This window comes from Henckelia pumila, chromosome 1 (genome assembly GCF_033568475.1).
Source record: "Henckelia pumila isolate YLH828 chromosome 1, ASM3356847v2, whole genome shotgun sequence".
NCBI lineage: Eukaryota > Viridiplantae > Streptophyta > Magnoliopsida > Lamiales > Gesneriaceae > Henckelia > Henckelia pumila.
In genome coordinates, this window is record NC_133120.1 from 105019371 (window position 1) to 105038055 (window position 18685).

Genomic DNA, 18685 nt, shown 5'->3' on the forward strand with positions numbered 1-18685 from the left:
TACTTCATTTACACGTTTTACTTCAATCAAGACAATTTATGGTAATTTGAAGATGTTTTTTGGTTATCGAGCGCTTAAGTCTTTGGGAGATGTCTAATGAAATTGACTTGTCGGATTTTAACTTTTGAAGATTTAGGATAACGATTTGTCTCATTGGCCTGAGTTTGAAAAACATGATTGTGCTACTATTGTCTAAATTAGCCACGGTTTTATGCCAACCCGTGGCTAACGTAATAGGTTGGAAATGATCTAACATGCACATTGGCTTATCCATAGAATGATAGAATTGTGTCTATTGAGCAAATTAGAAGTTAGAACCCTTTTGATTTGGTTGGAGAGGTGGGGAGAGTAAATAAAAAAACAAAGAAAAATAATTTTAAAAAAATTGTAGTGTTTGGGGTTTTAATAAAAACATGAAAAATGATTTAAAAAATTTAAAATTTCTAGTTTTTTACTTTTGCTTGTAATTATATTTAAAAATAAAAACAATAATACTAATATTGTTTCACATTTGTCCGCCAAAGTCACTTATTTTCCTCTTTCAAATACAAACACATAAAAACTGAAATTATTTATACACTTTTTTTAAGGAGTAAGTCTCTTGTGAGACGTCATTCAGAACCCATATTAATAATAAAAAGTAATATTTTTGATATAAAAAATAAAATTTTTTTATGAATAATCCAAATAAGAGATTCATCCGAAATTGACCCGTGAAATCGCAAGAAGAGTTTTTGTGTTTTTTTAAGTTACCAAAATTTCGCTATTCTAACAAACTTGATATAAATATCAATAGATGTCATGAGGTGCCTAATCGACATTCTTCTCCCCATCAAACGCCGGACGACGCCGTTGAACCCTAAATAAAATTTAAAACCTGTGTGCTAACCCTATCGCCCAAATACTGAAGTGAAAATTTCTTCTTGTGATTTCATATTCACTTTCCCGCTGCAAGAGGTGTATTTGATCAGAATTTCCTGTTCCAATTTTTGAGTGAACTCTTCTGTGTTTCTCAGAAATTGATGTGAGGAAGCTCGAATCAGCCATGGCAACATCAAGTAAAATCACATTCGACGACAGCGATGACATTGCTTCTGAAGATGTAAGACGTCTGCTCCAAATTAGTGTATTTTCGTATTTGGACAACGGGAGGTTCAATTTGCTCAATTTGGTGTTTTCTTTTGTTAATTTATATCATGTATAACAAAACTTTGCGCTGGAATTTTTTCCACCGTTTTTATTCCCTCTAACTCTCAAAGTATTAAAATTTGCTCGTAATTTGTCGGAAGTGGCGAGTTTCATCCCAAACATTGAATTGTTCCTCGCCAATTACGTTACTGAATCCGCCGATGGGTCTTTAATAAAACCAATGTCAAAGTTGTTCTAATGTATTGATTTAAATTTGAATTGTCATAGAAGTTCTAAGTTCTAATGTATTGATTCAACATGAGAATTCAATTAAATAGGAGATTGAGATAGAGCGGGAACTGGCGGAGGTGACATTTGAGGAGTTGCAGAGAGCAAGGTCTGATGGGTCAGAGATGGTCTACAGGAAGACAAACACAGAGAAGAAGGGAGGTCGAGCAAATAAGAATAGGTTTAGTCATTGTTTATGTGCTTGTTCTTATATATACATTTTAGTTCTTTTGGTTTCGCTGTTTCATATTCTTATATTGTGTTATCATTTAGGCCAATGGAGATTAGTAGCAAGAAGCCTGTTGGTAGATTCAGAGAAGTAGTTCAAGTTCCAAAAAGGGTCGGTTTTACTTGTCTTTATTCGCATTCTGTTGTATTTCATTTGAGAAATACTCTAACCACAAAGAATTTTTTTATTCCCGATTTTGTGGATATAAAGTTTCTGAAATGTTGTTTTATTGCAGACCCACAAGCTACTAGCTTATAAAGTTTTAATATTGTTGCCTATCATTAGCAACAAATTTGAAAATCCATCTGGTGTGGCTATTGAGCATTGGCATGCTATACAACCTTATGCTTACCTTATACATGGAGACTTGGACCATTTATGTGAATTTGGCTTGGATTGAACTTCAATCTTCTTGCATATTTTCTTGATAAATATTACTCTCTCGTGTTCTAAGAGTTTTGGCATGAACATTGGGGAGTGAGTTTGAGTCTGTTGACTCTTTTGCTACTTCTGAAATTTTGAATTTGTGATCGATTTATGGGCAATCATGATATTTACATTCAGGAAGGAAATATGGGATGTCAATTTGCTAAGCTTTAACTTGAGAATGCTTCCATTCTGTCTGAAACTGCAATCATCTTTCTGAGGGTTCTACAATGAGTAGATGTAAAAGGGGGTCCAAGGCTTTATGCATTTCTGTGAAGCTTGGAGGATGGCTTAATCTTTTTTCATGCAGGGTGGGGGTAGCTTTGTATGGACTCTTGCTTGGGTAAATAACTAAATATTATCTAGGCTTTTTGGGTGAGGCTTGTCTTTTGCTTTTTAAGTTTTGATTGTGCGAAGTTTTTCTTTCAACATAAACCGTTCCTCCGAAAACAGCAGCATATTGCCCACCCTTACTTGGATAAATATTCTCTAGGCAACATATGCTTTGTTTTTTGTTCATATGTTGGTTTCGATATTCATTTCATGCTTAGCCCAAGCAATCAGACATAGGACTTTCTCTCCAATTTGTTTATGGTTAAATTACTGCCTGATTATATGCAGGTGGTGTGTGACCCTCGTTTTGAATCACTATGTGGAAACCTGGATGTGGAAGGGTAAGCTTCTTTCTTCAGCCAGCCTCCTATTTCTTTTGTTTTCAATATGATGATTTCTCCTGTAACAATTTTTAATTTGGTCATCGATGACCGAACCTGGGAACGCTCGGGCCTATTATTTCCACATCCTTTAGAATTTTAAAATTAAAACTCTCCTTTTGTGTTTATTGTTTTTTCATGGACAGTAGCCTTGCATCTCTGAGTAGTGTGTGTTTAAGTTGAGAGGGAAACAGGTTTCTAAAAAAGATGGTACTTGCTGTTATCTGTGGTCTGCAAACTTAGGGAATGCATTATGAAGTAACACAGCATGGTGTATCCTATTTTGACAGTCTTTCGCGGACACTCTCCTGTGGTTGATTTCAAACACTTATTCTTGATGTGATGTGCAGGTTCAAGAAGAGATATAACTTTCTCTACGAGAATGAACTTCCGGCTGAGAAAGAGGTGTCATTTGCTATTCAAATGTTTTCTTAATATTGTTGCTCTTTTGTTATCTTGTAACCTATTTGATCCTAGTTTTTGGAACTTTAGAAGCTGAAGAAACAGATGAAGAAAGCAAAGAACCCAGAAGTAAAAACTGAACTGAAGGATCACATTGCTCGGATTGTAAGTTCCTATTAAAGTAAACTGGGTTTTGTTTGGCTGTGCAAGTTCATTTGTCAATTATGTATCTCAAGCTCAAGATGACATGGGTTTTCTAGGTTAGTTATATTTATTCTGTCCATGCTAGGATAAAGAATTGAAGTTTGCTACAAAAAAGCATACCGAGAACGAAATTTTGGCCAAGCACAAGCAGAAAGAGAGGGAAGCTGCAAAGCAAGGGAAACAACCTTACTATCTGAAAAAGTGTAAGTTTTCTTATGTGCTCTCTGTACCTCAATCACTCCCTATGTTTCTCCATTAATGATGCATATGTGTCAGCGTGCCCTAGAACACTTAGCTGTCTTTCTTCTCGTAGCAATCAATAGTTCTCTCCTTTCTTGGTTGAGAGAGAAGAACAATCAACATGCTGTGTTAGTTCTCCATTATAGAAATTGGTGAGAAAAATTGTTATTTTTTTCTTTTGTTGGCCTCGGTTCGTGGGTATGCTGATGACAAGCAAACAAGGGGAGCTAGTTTTAACTTTTTAAACAGCTAGTCACATGATAAGCATGAAAAGAATGAAATAAGAACAAACAAACGGACAATTTTATTATTAGCAATTTTTTGGGGGTTGAATAGTGACTTGCATTTTTCCACATGGAAAGGAATTAAGAAAGGTTCACACAGAAAAAGAAACTTTGATTTGGCCTTCTATAATAATACATAAATGTTAAAAAACTGCTTACATAGTGGAAAAGAAATTAGAAGGAAGTGAATATTAAAATGCAGGCCAGTGCTTGAATGATTAACTGGTGTCTTTCGTTGCAGCTGAAATTCGGAAACAGAAGCTGATGGAAAAATACAAGGAACTCAAGGTAAAGGGGCTAGTAATTGTTGCAATGTTCCGTCTATGCTGTTGATGTGGATTAAATGATTAGTTTATTATATGCAAACAGGAATCTGGCAAGCTTGAGGCTTTTATCGAGAGAAAGAGAAGGAAAAATGCTGCAAAAGATCGCAGATATATGCCATATCGACGTCCCACCGGGCAAGAAATTGAGTAGCATCACTGGTTTGCAGCAAGCGTGCCCTGTGATGTAGCGAGATGACTGGCTTGTTGGCTAAACTATTTTCTGCTATTCATCATTCATGTGATGTGGTGATACATATATATATTTATTTAATGAGGAAAGAAGGATACATGTTTCAAGTTCTGTGTTTACGATGAATCTGGAAGTATCGGAAAGCTCAAAACTATATTATACAATTGCAATTTTTGTGTCCTCGTGGCATTACTTGATATCGTTGTTTGAGTGGTATGGATTTACCAAAACCTGTTATTGTAATGTCAGCAAGGAGCCGAGTCTGAGTTCCAAAGTGGTTTGAATTTCGTGCATGACTCCATAATGCTTGAACGTGTGCTGTTACTTCTTAGAGCCTGATTCTTAGACTTGTTAAACAGACTTGACAATTATGCGGAAAAGTTGTCGATGACAGTGCTATATTGTTGTATCATCCAATCTTATTATTAATTTTTTTTTTTTTTTTATCTCCAACACTTTTTTTTTTAGAGGTATCTCCAACACTTTCTGAAAATTAGGCATCTAGTTTTTTTTTTTTTAAATCTAAAATTAGGCATCTAATTGGAGTATCGTCGTCATCGTCTAATTAAGACAGAAATTTAAATAAAAATTACAATTATATTCTCCTTTATATCTATAATATATTAATAGCTTAAGGGGTATAAGGTAATTAACTTTGTGTAAGTGTTTTTGTGAGACCATCTCACGGGTTAATCTTATTCATATTTATAATAAAAAGTAATATTTTTTATGTGAATCAAATAGAAGATTGTTTCATAAAATGAAAATCATTCTGAATTAACTTATTTGTAATTTAGCTATAGTTACAATATTTTATCTATTTTTTGAATTTTTTAAATTCTTCTATTTAATTCATCATATGATCTCGAAATAACACAAAGTGTGCAAAGAACACTATTTTAAATTATATGTGGGATGCGTTTTGATTAGTGGAATTGTATTCCGAGCCGTCAAAACGGATCGGGCCCGTCGGACTAACCCGTCCCACCATGAAAAATTGACGGGTTAGGTTTGGGTTTTACTGACCCGTTTGGAAATGGGCCTAAACGGGCCAATGCAAACGGGCCGCGGGTTGAGACGGGGCGGCCGGCTTGCCTGTGTAAGGAAATAATGGTTGCACATAAACAGTTTGAGGTGTTGTCACAAGGTGTTGACAACACCTACAGTAACACCTTGAGTAATTTGCAGCGGAATATAATTTAAGCGTGTATAAAATAAACAAGCAACCAAATAAATAGACTCAAATGAATTAAGCAAGAGTATAAAATACTCTTGCAGCGCCTCAGGGTAAAACTTCACTAGAAACCTTTTAAAGAGTTTTACAAACCCTAAAACTAGTGACTATTGCAAAATTCAATTTCTCAAGACAAGTGAGAAAGTAAACCATAAAATTTCTCCTAAAAATATTCTATAAGGAATAGAATAATGAAAAACGAAATAAGGAGAAGAAAAAATCTTGAAGCCAACAACACGTGAGACAAATACACTCTTCGATCAACAATCTTCGAGTGTTCTTCACGACTTCAATCAATCACGACCGACACCAACTTCAGCAACTCTTTCGTTCGTATCTTCTTTGCCCTAGAAAACTCACGGTCTCTCTATTTTTTCCGTCTCTCCCTTGTGCACGCAAATCTTCAATAAATAGACCAAGAATCCTCCTTTAGAATGTTTTCTTGTAAGCGTAGGACTCTAGATCTTGATCAAGACAAATCTACACAAAAAAGAATTTAAATCAATAGAAATATGATAATAATATTCTGATAACTTTATTTAAATCTTAAAACAAGTTATTCAAAGAAATAAATAACTTCATGTCCAAGAAAGACAAAAGATATTAAATAAAATCTTTTTCAAACTAAGATGATTTTAAGAAATAAAAAATTCCTTTCAATCTCCCCCTTTTTGCCTTTCTGGACAAAATACAACTAAACTCCCCCTTAATCAAAACTCCCCCTGAATAGATTCTCCCCCTGAGTATAAGCAGAGGTGTTGTCATAAGATGTTGGTAACATCTAGCTATGACACCTCAATCAGAAGACATTAGTGCAAGGAGAAATAATCATACGAAACAACAGAGCAAACACCAAAGCAATTTTGATTAGGGTCAGAGCAAATTGGAGAAAAAAACAGAACTTTTAACCTACAATAAAAACAAATAAACTTAGTAAAACCAAAAACTACGATTAAAATTGATTGCTCTCTGAGTCAACTTCTTCACTTTCTTCTCCCCCTTTTTGTTCAGAAGGGCCAGCTCCACGTAAAAGAGACTCATAGTGAGCCTTTAACCCTTCGTAGTAGGCAAGGTCAGCCTTTGCTTGTGCAATCTTCTGCTCAGCATGCACCAATTGAGCTTGAATGAACATCGAATCAACAGCTTGAGCAGCAGAAGGAGGTACAAAAATAGCAGCAGCAGAGGAGGTGATGGCAGCACCTGCCATGACACCTGCATAATCAGCAGTCTCAGACCAAGGAAGGTCTATCCTCCTATTTCCTTTGAGCAGGGCTGGTGCAATCTTTAGCAGTTCTCCAGGCTCAATAAGAACTTCATCATCATCCTTCTCAATTTCTTGAGACAACATCATAGAGTAGATGAGTGATGGATAAGGCAGCTTCAAGGTAGGTTGAGCACAATCTGCAAATGTCATGACTGTGTCAAACACAAGTCTGCCATAATTGAACGCCATGCCAGTTCCAATCGCATACAAGACTGGAGCTTGATGCTTTGTAACAACAGAAGAATTTTCAGACGAAGTCCAAGTCTTAACAGAGGTTTTGTGAAGAACAGAGTATAGGGCAGTAAGCTTGCCAGCTTGTAACTTCTTGGGATGAGCTGGAAACTCTGTAACTTGACCTCCAGTAATGACAGTAGTCATTTCATTCAAGGTAGGCAGAGGAGCATCATCAACAGACGACGTGTGGAGAAAAGCATTGATGATAGCTGGACTAAACTGGAACAATTGATCTCTCACATAGACTGTACCATATTTGACATACCGTGGGTCCTTCACAGCTTCAGTAAGATTACAATAGAACTCTCGAATGATTTCCCTGCTATACGTAACAGCAGTGGTAATAGTGGCAAGCAGATTTCTTGCTTCAAGGAATTTTATCATATTTTGAGCTCCATAATTCTCCACATCAATGTTACGCTCCTCAAGGAACTCACGATCAGAGTACTGATCCCAGCAGTCAGCAAACTCCTTGGAGTAAAAAGCAGATGAATAGGACGAGTTTACCTGGTATTCTTCTCCTAAAATGTTGTCCAGGGTGTCGGCAACACCTTCCTCAGCACCTTCCTCTTCTTCTTCAGAGTCATCAGAATTTGACTCTTCTTCCAACTCTTTCTCAGCATCTGAATCTTCACTTGACTCAGTGTTGGAACTATCAGAAGGTTGAGGGCGATTGTCAGCATATTCCTGAAGCATCTCTTCATCAGGATCATCCTCGGATTCTGGAACAGAAGCAGTAGCAGTGGATATAGGCTTCTTGCCTTTTGACTTCTTCATTTTAGTCATAAACTGGGCTATAGAAATCTCCTCATCATCAGATAGAACAGGAGGAGCAGTAGATGATGGTCCCTCAGGAACAGGAACATCTGTCTGAGCAGCAGCAGAAGGAATTTCTGATTCAGTAGAATCACTGTCAGAAGATGAATTCCCCTTTGAAGTTTCTTCAGATTCAAACGGAACGGGAATAGTTGGAACAGAGGGTTCCATGGCACTCGCATTTCCCTTTTTTCGATGTACCAATTTAAAGTCTTCATCTGAGCTTGTATCACCAGAAGAGAATTCGGTGTCCACGAGAGAAGGTCTGGATGGTTGACCATTTCCTCGAAATCTCTTTGATGCAGTGTAATCTGGGTTGTAGCCAGCTTGTCTCTTTGATCTACGGGTTAAGGGTTTCGTAGGAAACACCTTATTCAGTACGGACATATCAGGCAAATTTTCCACATCGATCTCATTGTCTGGCTCTCCTGGAGCGATGGATTCCAAAGGCACTGGTTCTTCAGCAACAGGGATCAACGCTTGTTCAACCACAGGGTGTGGTGATGTAGGTGCTGTAACACCTTCCATAGCATCTTCTGAATATCCCATCTCAGAACGAATATCTTGGGGATCAAAACCATTTCCTGCCATGAAAATGCGTGAGGATAAAATATTGAGAATGGAATAGGGCAATATTAATCAGAGAGTATTGAGAATAAGGGAATTCGGGATGAAAATAAAATATTTCCAAAAGAAGATAAAAATACAGATATATAATCCCTCAAACCTTTTCCTATTCTAACTTGGATTCTGTAGGCCCCCAACGGTAACAAAATCTCAACGGTAACTATGAGGAAAACGGTAACAAATCCGACTTAATTAGGCAATAAATCCCTTTGATTTCTTCCGATAATCTTGGCCCAAATATTTCACCAAATCTTTCCAATTTTAACTCCTCATCAGAATATAACTCCACTGAAACAAAATTCAATCACATTCAAATTTAAAAATTCAGAGGATAGGGCAAAAATCACAAATTTTGTTCGATCGGAATTCATAACCTTTTGGCCAAAGATATTCACAAATCAAAAATATGCATGTCCTAATTATGTCTAAAACAGAATGCGACAAACTTAAAATGCAATTATGTGCACAAATAATATGTTGACAAGTGAGGTGTTATCCACGATGTTGGCAACATCTTCCAGCAACACTTCAGGATTAAAAAAAACTTTATTTCCAGATAGCCATTAAATTCATTATTACAGATGTAACGACCAACTGTATCAAGACGGGTCTTTTCAGCGTGCTTTTGTCCTCACTCACACGCACCCTGAGAAACTTCCCAAGGGGTCACCCATCTTATAATTTCCCCAAGTCAAGCACGTTTAACTTTGAAGTTCTTATGTGATGAGCTTCCGAAAAAAAGATGCACCTTCTTGATATGAATAGTACATATGAAATCTTTTAAGCTCTCCTCAACCATGTAGTCCCATACCTACACAGTCTCAGAATCCCTCTCATTCCGGCATGGGATCGGTTCATTCATGTCTCCCTCCGCCTAGAAGCCTACCAGGAGCCGCTCATTGTCCGTGCAACCTCTTGGCACCGACGATCACTCCCTGCCTCTTCAGCCCCGGGCGTCACATGCCCACCAGCTTCCGCTTGGTTCGTCCCCGAACCATACCGTACTAAGAGAGGTCGGCTATGATACCATTTGTAACGACCCACTGTATCAAGACGGGTCTTTTCAGCGTGCTTTTGTCCTCACTCACACGCACCCTGAGAAACTTCCCAGGGGGTCACCCATCCTATAATTTCCCCAAGTCAAGCACGCTTAACTTTGAAGTTTTTATGTGATGAGCTTGCGAAAAGAAGATGCACCTTCTTGATATGAATAGTACATATGAAATCTTTTAAGCTCTCCTCAACCATGTAGTCCCATACCTACACAATCTCAGAATCCCTCTCATTTCGACATGGGATCGGTTCATTCATGTCTCCCTTCGCCTAGAAGCCTACCAGGAGCCGCTCATTGTCCGTGCAACCTCTTGGCACCGGCGATCACTCCCTGCCTCTTCAGCCCCGGGCGTCACAACAGAAGTGGTAGCCTGCACACTAAAGGAACGATCTTCAACGGACCCCTTTAGGTAGCTTTTTCCATTTGCTTCTGATTTTCAATCAAATTTGATGATTGAGATGATCTTATTTAACCATTTTGTTATTTTGAGTTTCTGAATTTGCGAAATCACTTTTCACTTGGGACGGGATCATGGAATACACGAACATCCCTCCAATACTTCGTGATTTAGTCAGAACTCTTCTTCAATTAAATATCATTAAACTGTAAAACAATTTGCAAAGAATCCTGAGTGAAAACTGGTCAATGTTTTACACAATGTCCAACACATCACAAAACAGAATGAATGAATGAATGAATGAATGCAGAATGCCTAAGGTCCTAAAATGCATATGCATGAAAAGGTGTTGTCACAGGGTGTTGGCAACACTCCTGACAACATCTAAGTTCTGTCTATAATGCACACATACTGAGAGACTTCCTTAGACTGGAAAATCTCTCGAAATCCAAAGCTTTTGTGAATATATCAGCTAATTGGTTATTTATTCCAACAAACTCAATTAAGATCATGCTTTTCTCGACCAAATCTCGAATGAAATGATGTCTAATGTCAATGTGTTTGGTTCGAGAGTGTTGTACTGGATTTTTGGATATATCAATGGCACTAGAATTATCACAGTACACAATAAAAGTATCACTCTTAACACCATAATCATTTAGCATTTGATTCATCCACAGAAATTGTGAGCAACAACTACCTACAGCAACATACTCAGACTCGGCAGTAGACAATGAGACACAATTTTGTTTCTTGCTATACCATGATACTAAATTATTTCCCAAGTAGAAATATCCTCCCGAAGTGCTCTTTCTCTCATCTAAATCCCCAGCCCAATCAGCATCACTAAATCCTATCAAATTCAAATTGGTTTCTTTAGTGTACCACAAACCCAAGTTTAAAGTTCCAGCCATATATTTCAGTATACGTTTTACGGCCTTCAAGTGAGTAATCTTTGGATTAGACTGGTATCTAGCACACAGACAAATACTATACATGATATCAGGTCTAGTAGCACTTAAATATAAAAGACTACCAATCATGCTTCTGTAGAGGGTGTTGTCAACACCTTTGGCAACATCCTCTCTAGACAGTTTTTCATTTGCCCCCATAGGTGTGCGCATGTGTTTAGTGTTATCATTCAGAAACTTCTTCACAAGATTTTTAGCATACTTGCTTTGACTCAAAAAGATATCATCATGCATTTGTTTCACTTGTAATCCCAAAAAATAAGTTAATTCACCAACCATGCTCATCTCGAATGTAGAGGACATGCACTTCACAAAATCATTAACAAGTTTATCATTTGAAGCACAAAAGATTATATCATCCACATAGATTTGACAAATTAAGATATTACCTTGAGACTTTTGTACAAATAAAGTCTTATCCACTTCACCTCTTTTGAAACCAATGTTTAACAAGTACTCGGTGAGTCTTTCATACTATGCACGTGGTGCTTGCTTCAATCCATACAATGCCTTTTTCAATTTGTACACATAATCAAGATGATTTGGATCCTCAAAACCTTTAGGTTGTTTTACATAAACTTCTTCATTTAGGATACCATTCAAAAAGGCACTTTTTACATCCATTTGAAAAAGTTTCATTCCCATGTTACATGAAATAGCAAGCAAAAGTCGAACAGACTCAATGCGGGCTACAAGAGCAAAGGTTTCATCAAAATCCACCCCTTCAACCTGTGTGTACCCTTGAGCTACCAATCTAGCTTTATTTCTAATGATGTTTCCCGACTCATCAGTTTTATTCTTGAAAATCCACTTAGTTCATATGACATTACCATGAGCAGGACACGGTACTAAGTACCAAATATCATTCCTAACAAATTGTTCTAATTCTTCATGCATAGCATTGACCCAAAATTCATCTTTTAATGCCTCTTCAACCTTTTTGGGCTCAATGTTTGACACGAAGCAAGAGAATCTTACCTGAGAATACGTAGAACTCATGCATAACAAACCTGCCATTTTTCGATAATCCACTTTTTCTTTCCTTCGAGTTTGCAAGTCTCCATGCACATCTCCAATAATCTGTGAGGTTGGGTGATTCTTCTGAATTCTGCTTGGAACATTCTTTCCAGTTTCATTTACCTCACTGTTTTCATCAATATTCTCATCAGTAGGCTTTTCATCTTTTGGTTCTGAAATTTTTATATAAGGTGTTGTCGGAGGTGTTGGCAACACTCCTTGGACAACATCTGAACTTCCAGAATTATCCAGCAGATCTTCAACTTCATCCTCAGCTGTCTTTTTCTTTAGATCTGCAAAGTCATAAAAAAACAACATTAATTGACTCAAAAATAGTCCTTGTTCTCAAGTTAAATATCATATAGGCTTGGCTATTTGATGAATATCCCAAGAACATGCACTTATCACTTTTTGCATCAAATTTAACAAGATGATCTCTATCATTCAAAACGTGACATACACATCCAAAAACATGAAAATATTTAAGGTTTGGCCTCTTTCCCATGAGAATTTCATAGGATTTCATAGTGGTACCATTCCTCAAATAAACCCTATTTGAAATATGACAAGCAGTATTCAAGGCTTCAGCCCAAAAACGTTTTGAAATATTTTTAGAACTTAACATCACTCTTGCCATTTTTTGCAAAGTCCTATTTTTCCTCTCGGTAATCCCATTTTGTTGTGGAGTTTTAGGGGCAGAAAATTCATGAGAAATATCTTTCTTATCACACAAGCTAGCAAAAGAAGAGTTTTCGAACTCCTTACCATGATCAGTACGAATTCTGATTACCTTCAGATTGTATAGGATTGAAATCTTAGTAAGCAGCTTCTTGAATGCATCATATGTGTCCGATTTTTCTCTTAAAAAGTTTACCCAAGTATATCGTGAAAAAATCATCCACACAAACAAAGAGTATTTCTTACCACCGAAACATTCAATATCCATTGGACCCATCACGTCCATATGTAAAAGTTTGAGGCAGCGTGTTGTCACAGATGTTGGCAACATCTCGTGTGATGCCCTAGTCTGCTTCCCTTTCTGACATGCTTCATACACGAATGGAATACCAGATTTTAAGTTAGGCATATCTCTCACAGCATCTAACTTACTCAAGTTCTTTAATGTCTTGAAATTTGCATGACCCAGTTTTTGATGCCATAAATCAAACTCATTAACTTTGGTGTGTCTAGAAGCCATCTCTTCTCCAAGTTGATAGCAGTTGTCGGATGACCTAGTGCCTGTCATGACACAGAGATTTGATTCATCAAAAACTTTGCATAATTTCTTATCAAATTGCACATGCAAATTATCATCACAAAGTTGGCTTATGCTTATTAGATTCGCGGTTAATCCTTCAACATGAAGCACATTGCGAAGCTTGGGAAGTCCAGCAACATTCAGAGTTCCCTTTCCAACAATGTTTCCCTTTGAACCTCCTCCATAGGTCACTTTTCCACTTTTCTGTTCGACATAATCAGTGAGAAACTTCTTGAAACCTGTCATGTGACGAGAGCTATCGCTATCAAAGTACATGCACCTGAAACATTAGTTCTCAAAGCAGTATAAATCATATGACATTGAATATCAGCTTTTGGTACCCAAACCTTTCTTACAAAAGATCTGTTTCTAGGAATGTTGTGGGGAGGTATTGGCAACACCTTAGGCAACACCTTAGATGCAGATCTATTCCAGTAGTCTTCCAGCAGCTTAAAAAGTATGGTTTGATATGACCAGGTCTATGACAATAGTGACAGATGTACTTACGTTTCCTTCTGGATTTTGAAGGAGCAGCAGGTTGTGGCTTTGGTTTTGAAGAATCAACTGGCAAGACCTTTTTGCTTGAGCTTTTTGTTCTGCTACTTTTCTTGACAAACAAAGGCCCTTTCGAGCTTTCTCCAATCTCAAATATGCTGTTTTATAAACCTAAACCAGTTGTACCATCTCTTCCCATCATGAGTAAAGAATCAAGCTTGGTAGTGCTTGAATTAAACTTAGCCAACTTAGCTTTTTCTTTTCCGAGCTCTTTCTTTACTTGGCTTAACTCGATGTCTTTCTTACTCAGCATGACTTCCAGCCTTGAAACATCAGCCTTTAAATCAGAATTTTCCTTTGAAAGGATAGTATTCACTTTATTCCTTTCGATCCAATCATTATGTAATTCTTCAAACATCATCCGAGCTTCTTCTATAGACATTGTCTCTTCACCTGTATCATTATCAGATATATTATCAGTAATGGAGGAATTCAAACAAACTGACCTTTGGGAGATGTTGCGGCCAGGTGTGGCAACACCTGCGGCAACACCTAAAGGGTTTACTTGAAATTTCTTCTTGCTATCTAATAAGACAGATAAGGCAGTGTGACTCTCTTCATCTTCATGTTCTTCTTCTTCTGACTCCTCATCACTTAAAGACGTGTTCATCCCTTTCCTAAGCGTGTTGGCACACTCGTTTGCATAGTGTCCAAATCCTTGACATGCATGACATTGAACAGTGTCCAACTTCTTTGGAACAACCTTCTTTTTCCCTTCCGACGTAATTCGAGGCTTAGGAGTATCAGTAGGCTTCTTTGGTGACTGTTCTGGTCCATTAATCATTAGGGGCTTGTTGGAGAACATTGGAGCCTTGAGTTTTTTATCCGTCTTTCTTGACTCTTTCATCCTCTTCAAATAATCATTGAATTTCCTAGTCATGAGAGAGATCGAATCATCTTCTAAATCAGATTGATGAACTTCTTGATGGAATTGAATATATTCCTCATATGAAGGCTTTGAAGCTTGAAGAGCTATTGACTTTCCTTTATCCTTCTCTTGCTCTTTATTGTTCATCTCAAAAACTTGAAGAATGCTTATCAGTTCAGTCATCTTCATCTTTGAAGTGTCTTTTACTTCTTCAAGCGCTCAAATCTTCCCACTGAATCTTTTAGGCAAGGAACGAAGAACCTTATTCACCATGGCTTCACTAGCAATAGGTCCTCCAAGAGCATGTGCCTCTGTAGTTATCTCCCTAAGTTTTTTATCATAATCAGCAATAGTCTCATTCTCATCCATCCTGATATTTTTAAATCTTGTGTTTAACAGTCTCAATCTTGTTCTTCTCACGCTATCAGTTCCTTCACAGTGTTCTTGAAGAGCATCCCATGCGTCTTTAGCAATAGTGCAGTCAGATATGATCCCATACATCCTCATATCTACAGTTGCAAAAATTGCATTGAGTGCTTTAGCATTGTAGCTTGAACTTTATGTTTCCTCGGTAGTCCAAGTTTCTTCTTTCTTGATGATATAGTCTCCATCTTCATCTTGCGTCGTTGGAGGAGTCCAACCAGTCAGAATAATTTGCCAAGCACAAACATCCATAGCCTTAATAGTATATCGCATCCTATTCTTCCATAGTGCATAATTCGTGCCATCAAGAACTGGATGTTTCAAGAACGAGTTCGCAACAGACGATGAGTCCATCTTTTTCCTGTAATAAAATAAGCAAACCAAGATCAGTTCTTAGTGTATCAAGAAGATGACTCTGATACCACTTGTAAGGAAATAATGGTTGCACATAAACAGTTTGAGGTGTTGTCACAAGGTGTTGACAACACCTACAGTAACACCTTGAGTAATTTGCAGCGGAATATAATTTAAGCGTGTATAAAATAAACAAGCAACCAAATAAATAGACTCAAATGAATTAAGCAAGAGTATAAAATACTCTTGCAGCGTCTCAGGGCAAAACTTCACTAGAAACCTTTTAAAGAGTTTTACAAACCCTAAAACTAGTGACTATTGCAAAATTCAATTTCTCAAGACAAGTGAGAAAGTAAACCATAAAATTTCTCCTAAAAATATTCTATAAGAATAGAATAATGAAAAACGAAATAAGGAGAAGAAAAAATCTTGAAGCCAACAACACGTGAGACAAATACACTCTTCGATCAACAATCTTTGAGTGTTCTTCACGGCTTCAATCAATCACGACCGACACCAACTTCAGCAACTCTTTCGTTCGTATCTTCTTTGCCCTAGAAAACTCACGGTCTCTCTATGTATCGGTCTCTCTATTTTTTTCGTCTCTCCCTTGTGCACGCAAATCTTCAATAAATAGACCAAGAATCCTCCTTTAGAATGTTTTCTTGTAAGCGTAGGACTCTAGATCTTGATCAAGACAAATCTACACAAAAAAGAATTTAAATCAATAAAAATATGATAATAATATTCTGATAACTTTATTTAAAACTTAAAACAAGTTATTCAAAGAAATAAATAACTTCATGTCCAAGAAAGGCAAAAGATATTAAATAAAATCTTTTTCAAACTAGGATGATTTTAAGGAATAAAATATTCCTTTCAGCCTGCTTTTTAAAAAAATAAATTTTATAACTTTTTTTAAATTATGAGTATAAAAATACTTATTTTTAATTAATGTGATTTTAAAATTTTAAAACTAATATTTGATATATTTTTAATATCTTACATTATTATTTTTTATGATTAAATATTTATTTATATTATTCATATTATTTGAAAATGTGACTTTTTATTCAAAATATAATAGTTAACATCAAAATTTTACATAATTTGTTTGGTTGTGACATTTATTATTTGTTATTATTTAACTTTGTTGATATATATTTTTCAATCTAAAATACTAATTTTGTTTTTTTAATTTTTTTAAATTTTTGGCAAGTTAGCCCGTAACCCGCGGTGGGGTGAGGCGGGTTGGGGTTTTTATGGCCCGTTTGGAGACGGGCCTAAACGGGCCGCGGGGCGGGGCGGGCCGATCTGTCTGACAGCTCTAATTGTATTTGAATAGAATTTTCAAATGAAAATGTAAAATCATGAATTTGAAATGATTTGTCTAAACAAATACAATTGATTGAGATTTAGAATTGGAATCAAGTTTAAAAAAAAAAAAAATGAGATGGTATCTGGGTCAATTTTGAGAGTCTTTTATTCGACTCACCATAAAAAAATTATTTTAATGCAAAAATATTGTTATTCATTATAAATATAGATCGGATTAACACGTCTTATATATTTATATATATAATAATAAATTAATAATAATAATAGTTCCTTTCAAATACTAATAATAAGATAGCTACTAGTAATGAGTTAATATTTGGAAAAATTGCAATTTGATCCAATAATTTTGTTACTTTGTGATTTTGGTAATCTATGTTTCATATTTCAGTTTTAGTTTTACATGTTTTGATTTTTGACAATTTTTGGCATTTTTCGTCGAAAATTCTTATGTGACATTATACATATCAGCGCTACATTGGTATCACATCAACGCCACATCGACAAAAATAATTTTTTTAAAAAAGACTAAAACTGAAATCTGACAATATAAAGAGAATTTAATTATTTTAGCCCTTTTCAAAAGACTATTTTTAAAAATATCCTTATGTGTTAAACATTTCACAATATAAACTTGTTTATTGTAATAATTCTAAAATACCCTCCTAAAATAGATTAGGATGATTAAATTCTTTAGTTACATGTTGTAATTATTTGTTAATCTATTTTTACAAGAATTAAGATTTTTTTCCATAGTTATAAAGAATAAGTTTATAATATAAAACCCATGAATATTTTTAATTAGTTGATTTTCTTAATATTTTATTTTATTTTGAAGTCTAATATGTTTAATTCAATTATGGTACAAAATCATAATTTTCTCTTCCATATTTCAAATTATTCATATCGATATTTCAATTTTAACTTTAGAGTAACAATTCACCAATTAATTTGGATGTTTAAAAAATAAATTTGATTATTATTAATTTTTTATTAATGATGTTATTTTTTTTATTTAATTTGTTAATGTTAGTACTTTTATCTTCATCAATAATATTTTTATTATTTTTTATTACATATTATTGTTGTTATTATTTATTTTATATTTAACAATAGAAAAAAGAATGTTTTAACTCTGAATTATCTATCTCATATTGCAAATAAGAATTGTTCTTAATTAATTTTTTTTAAAAAATTCTATTTATCTTTTATTTGACTATTAATTTTGATAGAAAAATATTCGTTACTATATTTTTAGTTGTTTATTTTATATATAAAAACTTTCTGATTTTAATTATGAATTTGTACTTTTGAAATTTAGTAAATAAGTTTTTTGTGTTTATGTAGAAATGGTTCAAAAGAAGGATAATAAAAAAACATTTTGAAGGTTAGTTTAACTAAAGGCTATTTTTAAAAATTAACTTACTTAAAAGCCAAAATTGATTATGGTAGTTCAAGGAAGGCCATTTTGAAAAATCTCTCCAATATAAATGATCGAAATCGCAATACGACAAACATGTATACCAAAAATACTTTTTTGGCTTAATATTTTATTTTCATGTAAAATAAAATTCTCTATAGAACATAATATTTTCTATTTGACCATAAGATTACCTTAAATTAATAATCACGACGCTTATAAAAGTGAATTAAAAAAAAAGATAAGGTTACAAATTTTTGTCCTAGCTGTCATAAATTTTGTCGCACCTATTCGCATGAAACGTGTCGTTATCGCAAGCAACCGGCAATGGCCTGTAAAACATGGGACCATCGACCGGCACCAACCCGTCATCGCTCCACACTATTGCTTCCCGCGAGCTGGTCATACATAAACCAAGAACGTTCCTT

At 35.4% G+C, this 18685-nt stretch overlaps 1 protein-coding gene across 1 annotated transcript; it reads left to right on the forward strand.

Moving 5' to 3' along the window:
- Positions 1-811: 811 nt before the first annotated feature.
- LOC140871333 (uncharacterized) lies at positions 812-4610 on the forward strand. Its single transcript, XM_073273803.1, has 9 exons — positions 812-1102; positions 1467-1597; positions 1690-1756; positions 2693-2745; positions 3135-3189; positions 3277-3351; positions 3476-3593; positions 4156-4202; positions 4284-4610. Exons 1-9 carry the CDS (start codon positions 1046-1048, stop codon positions 4389-4391), a joined length of 711 nt encoding a protein of 236 aa, XP_073129904.1. The 5' UTR covers positions 812-1045; the 3' UTR covers positions 4392-4610.
- The last annotated feature ends 14075 nt before the right edge of the window (positions 4611-18685 follow it).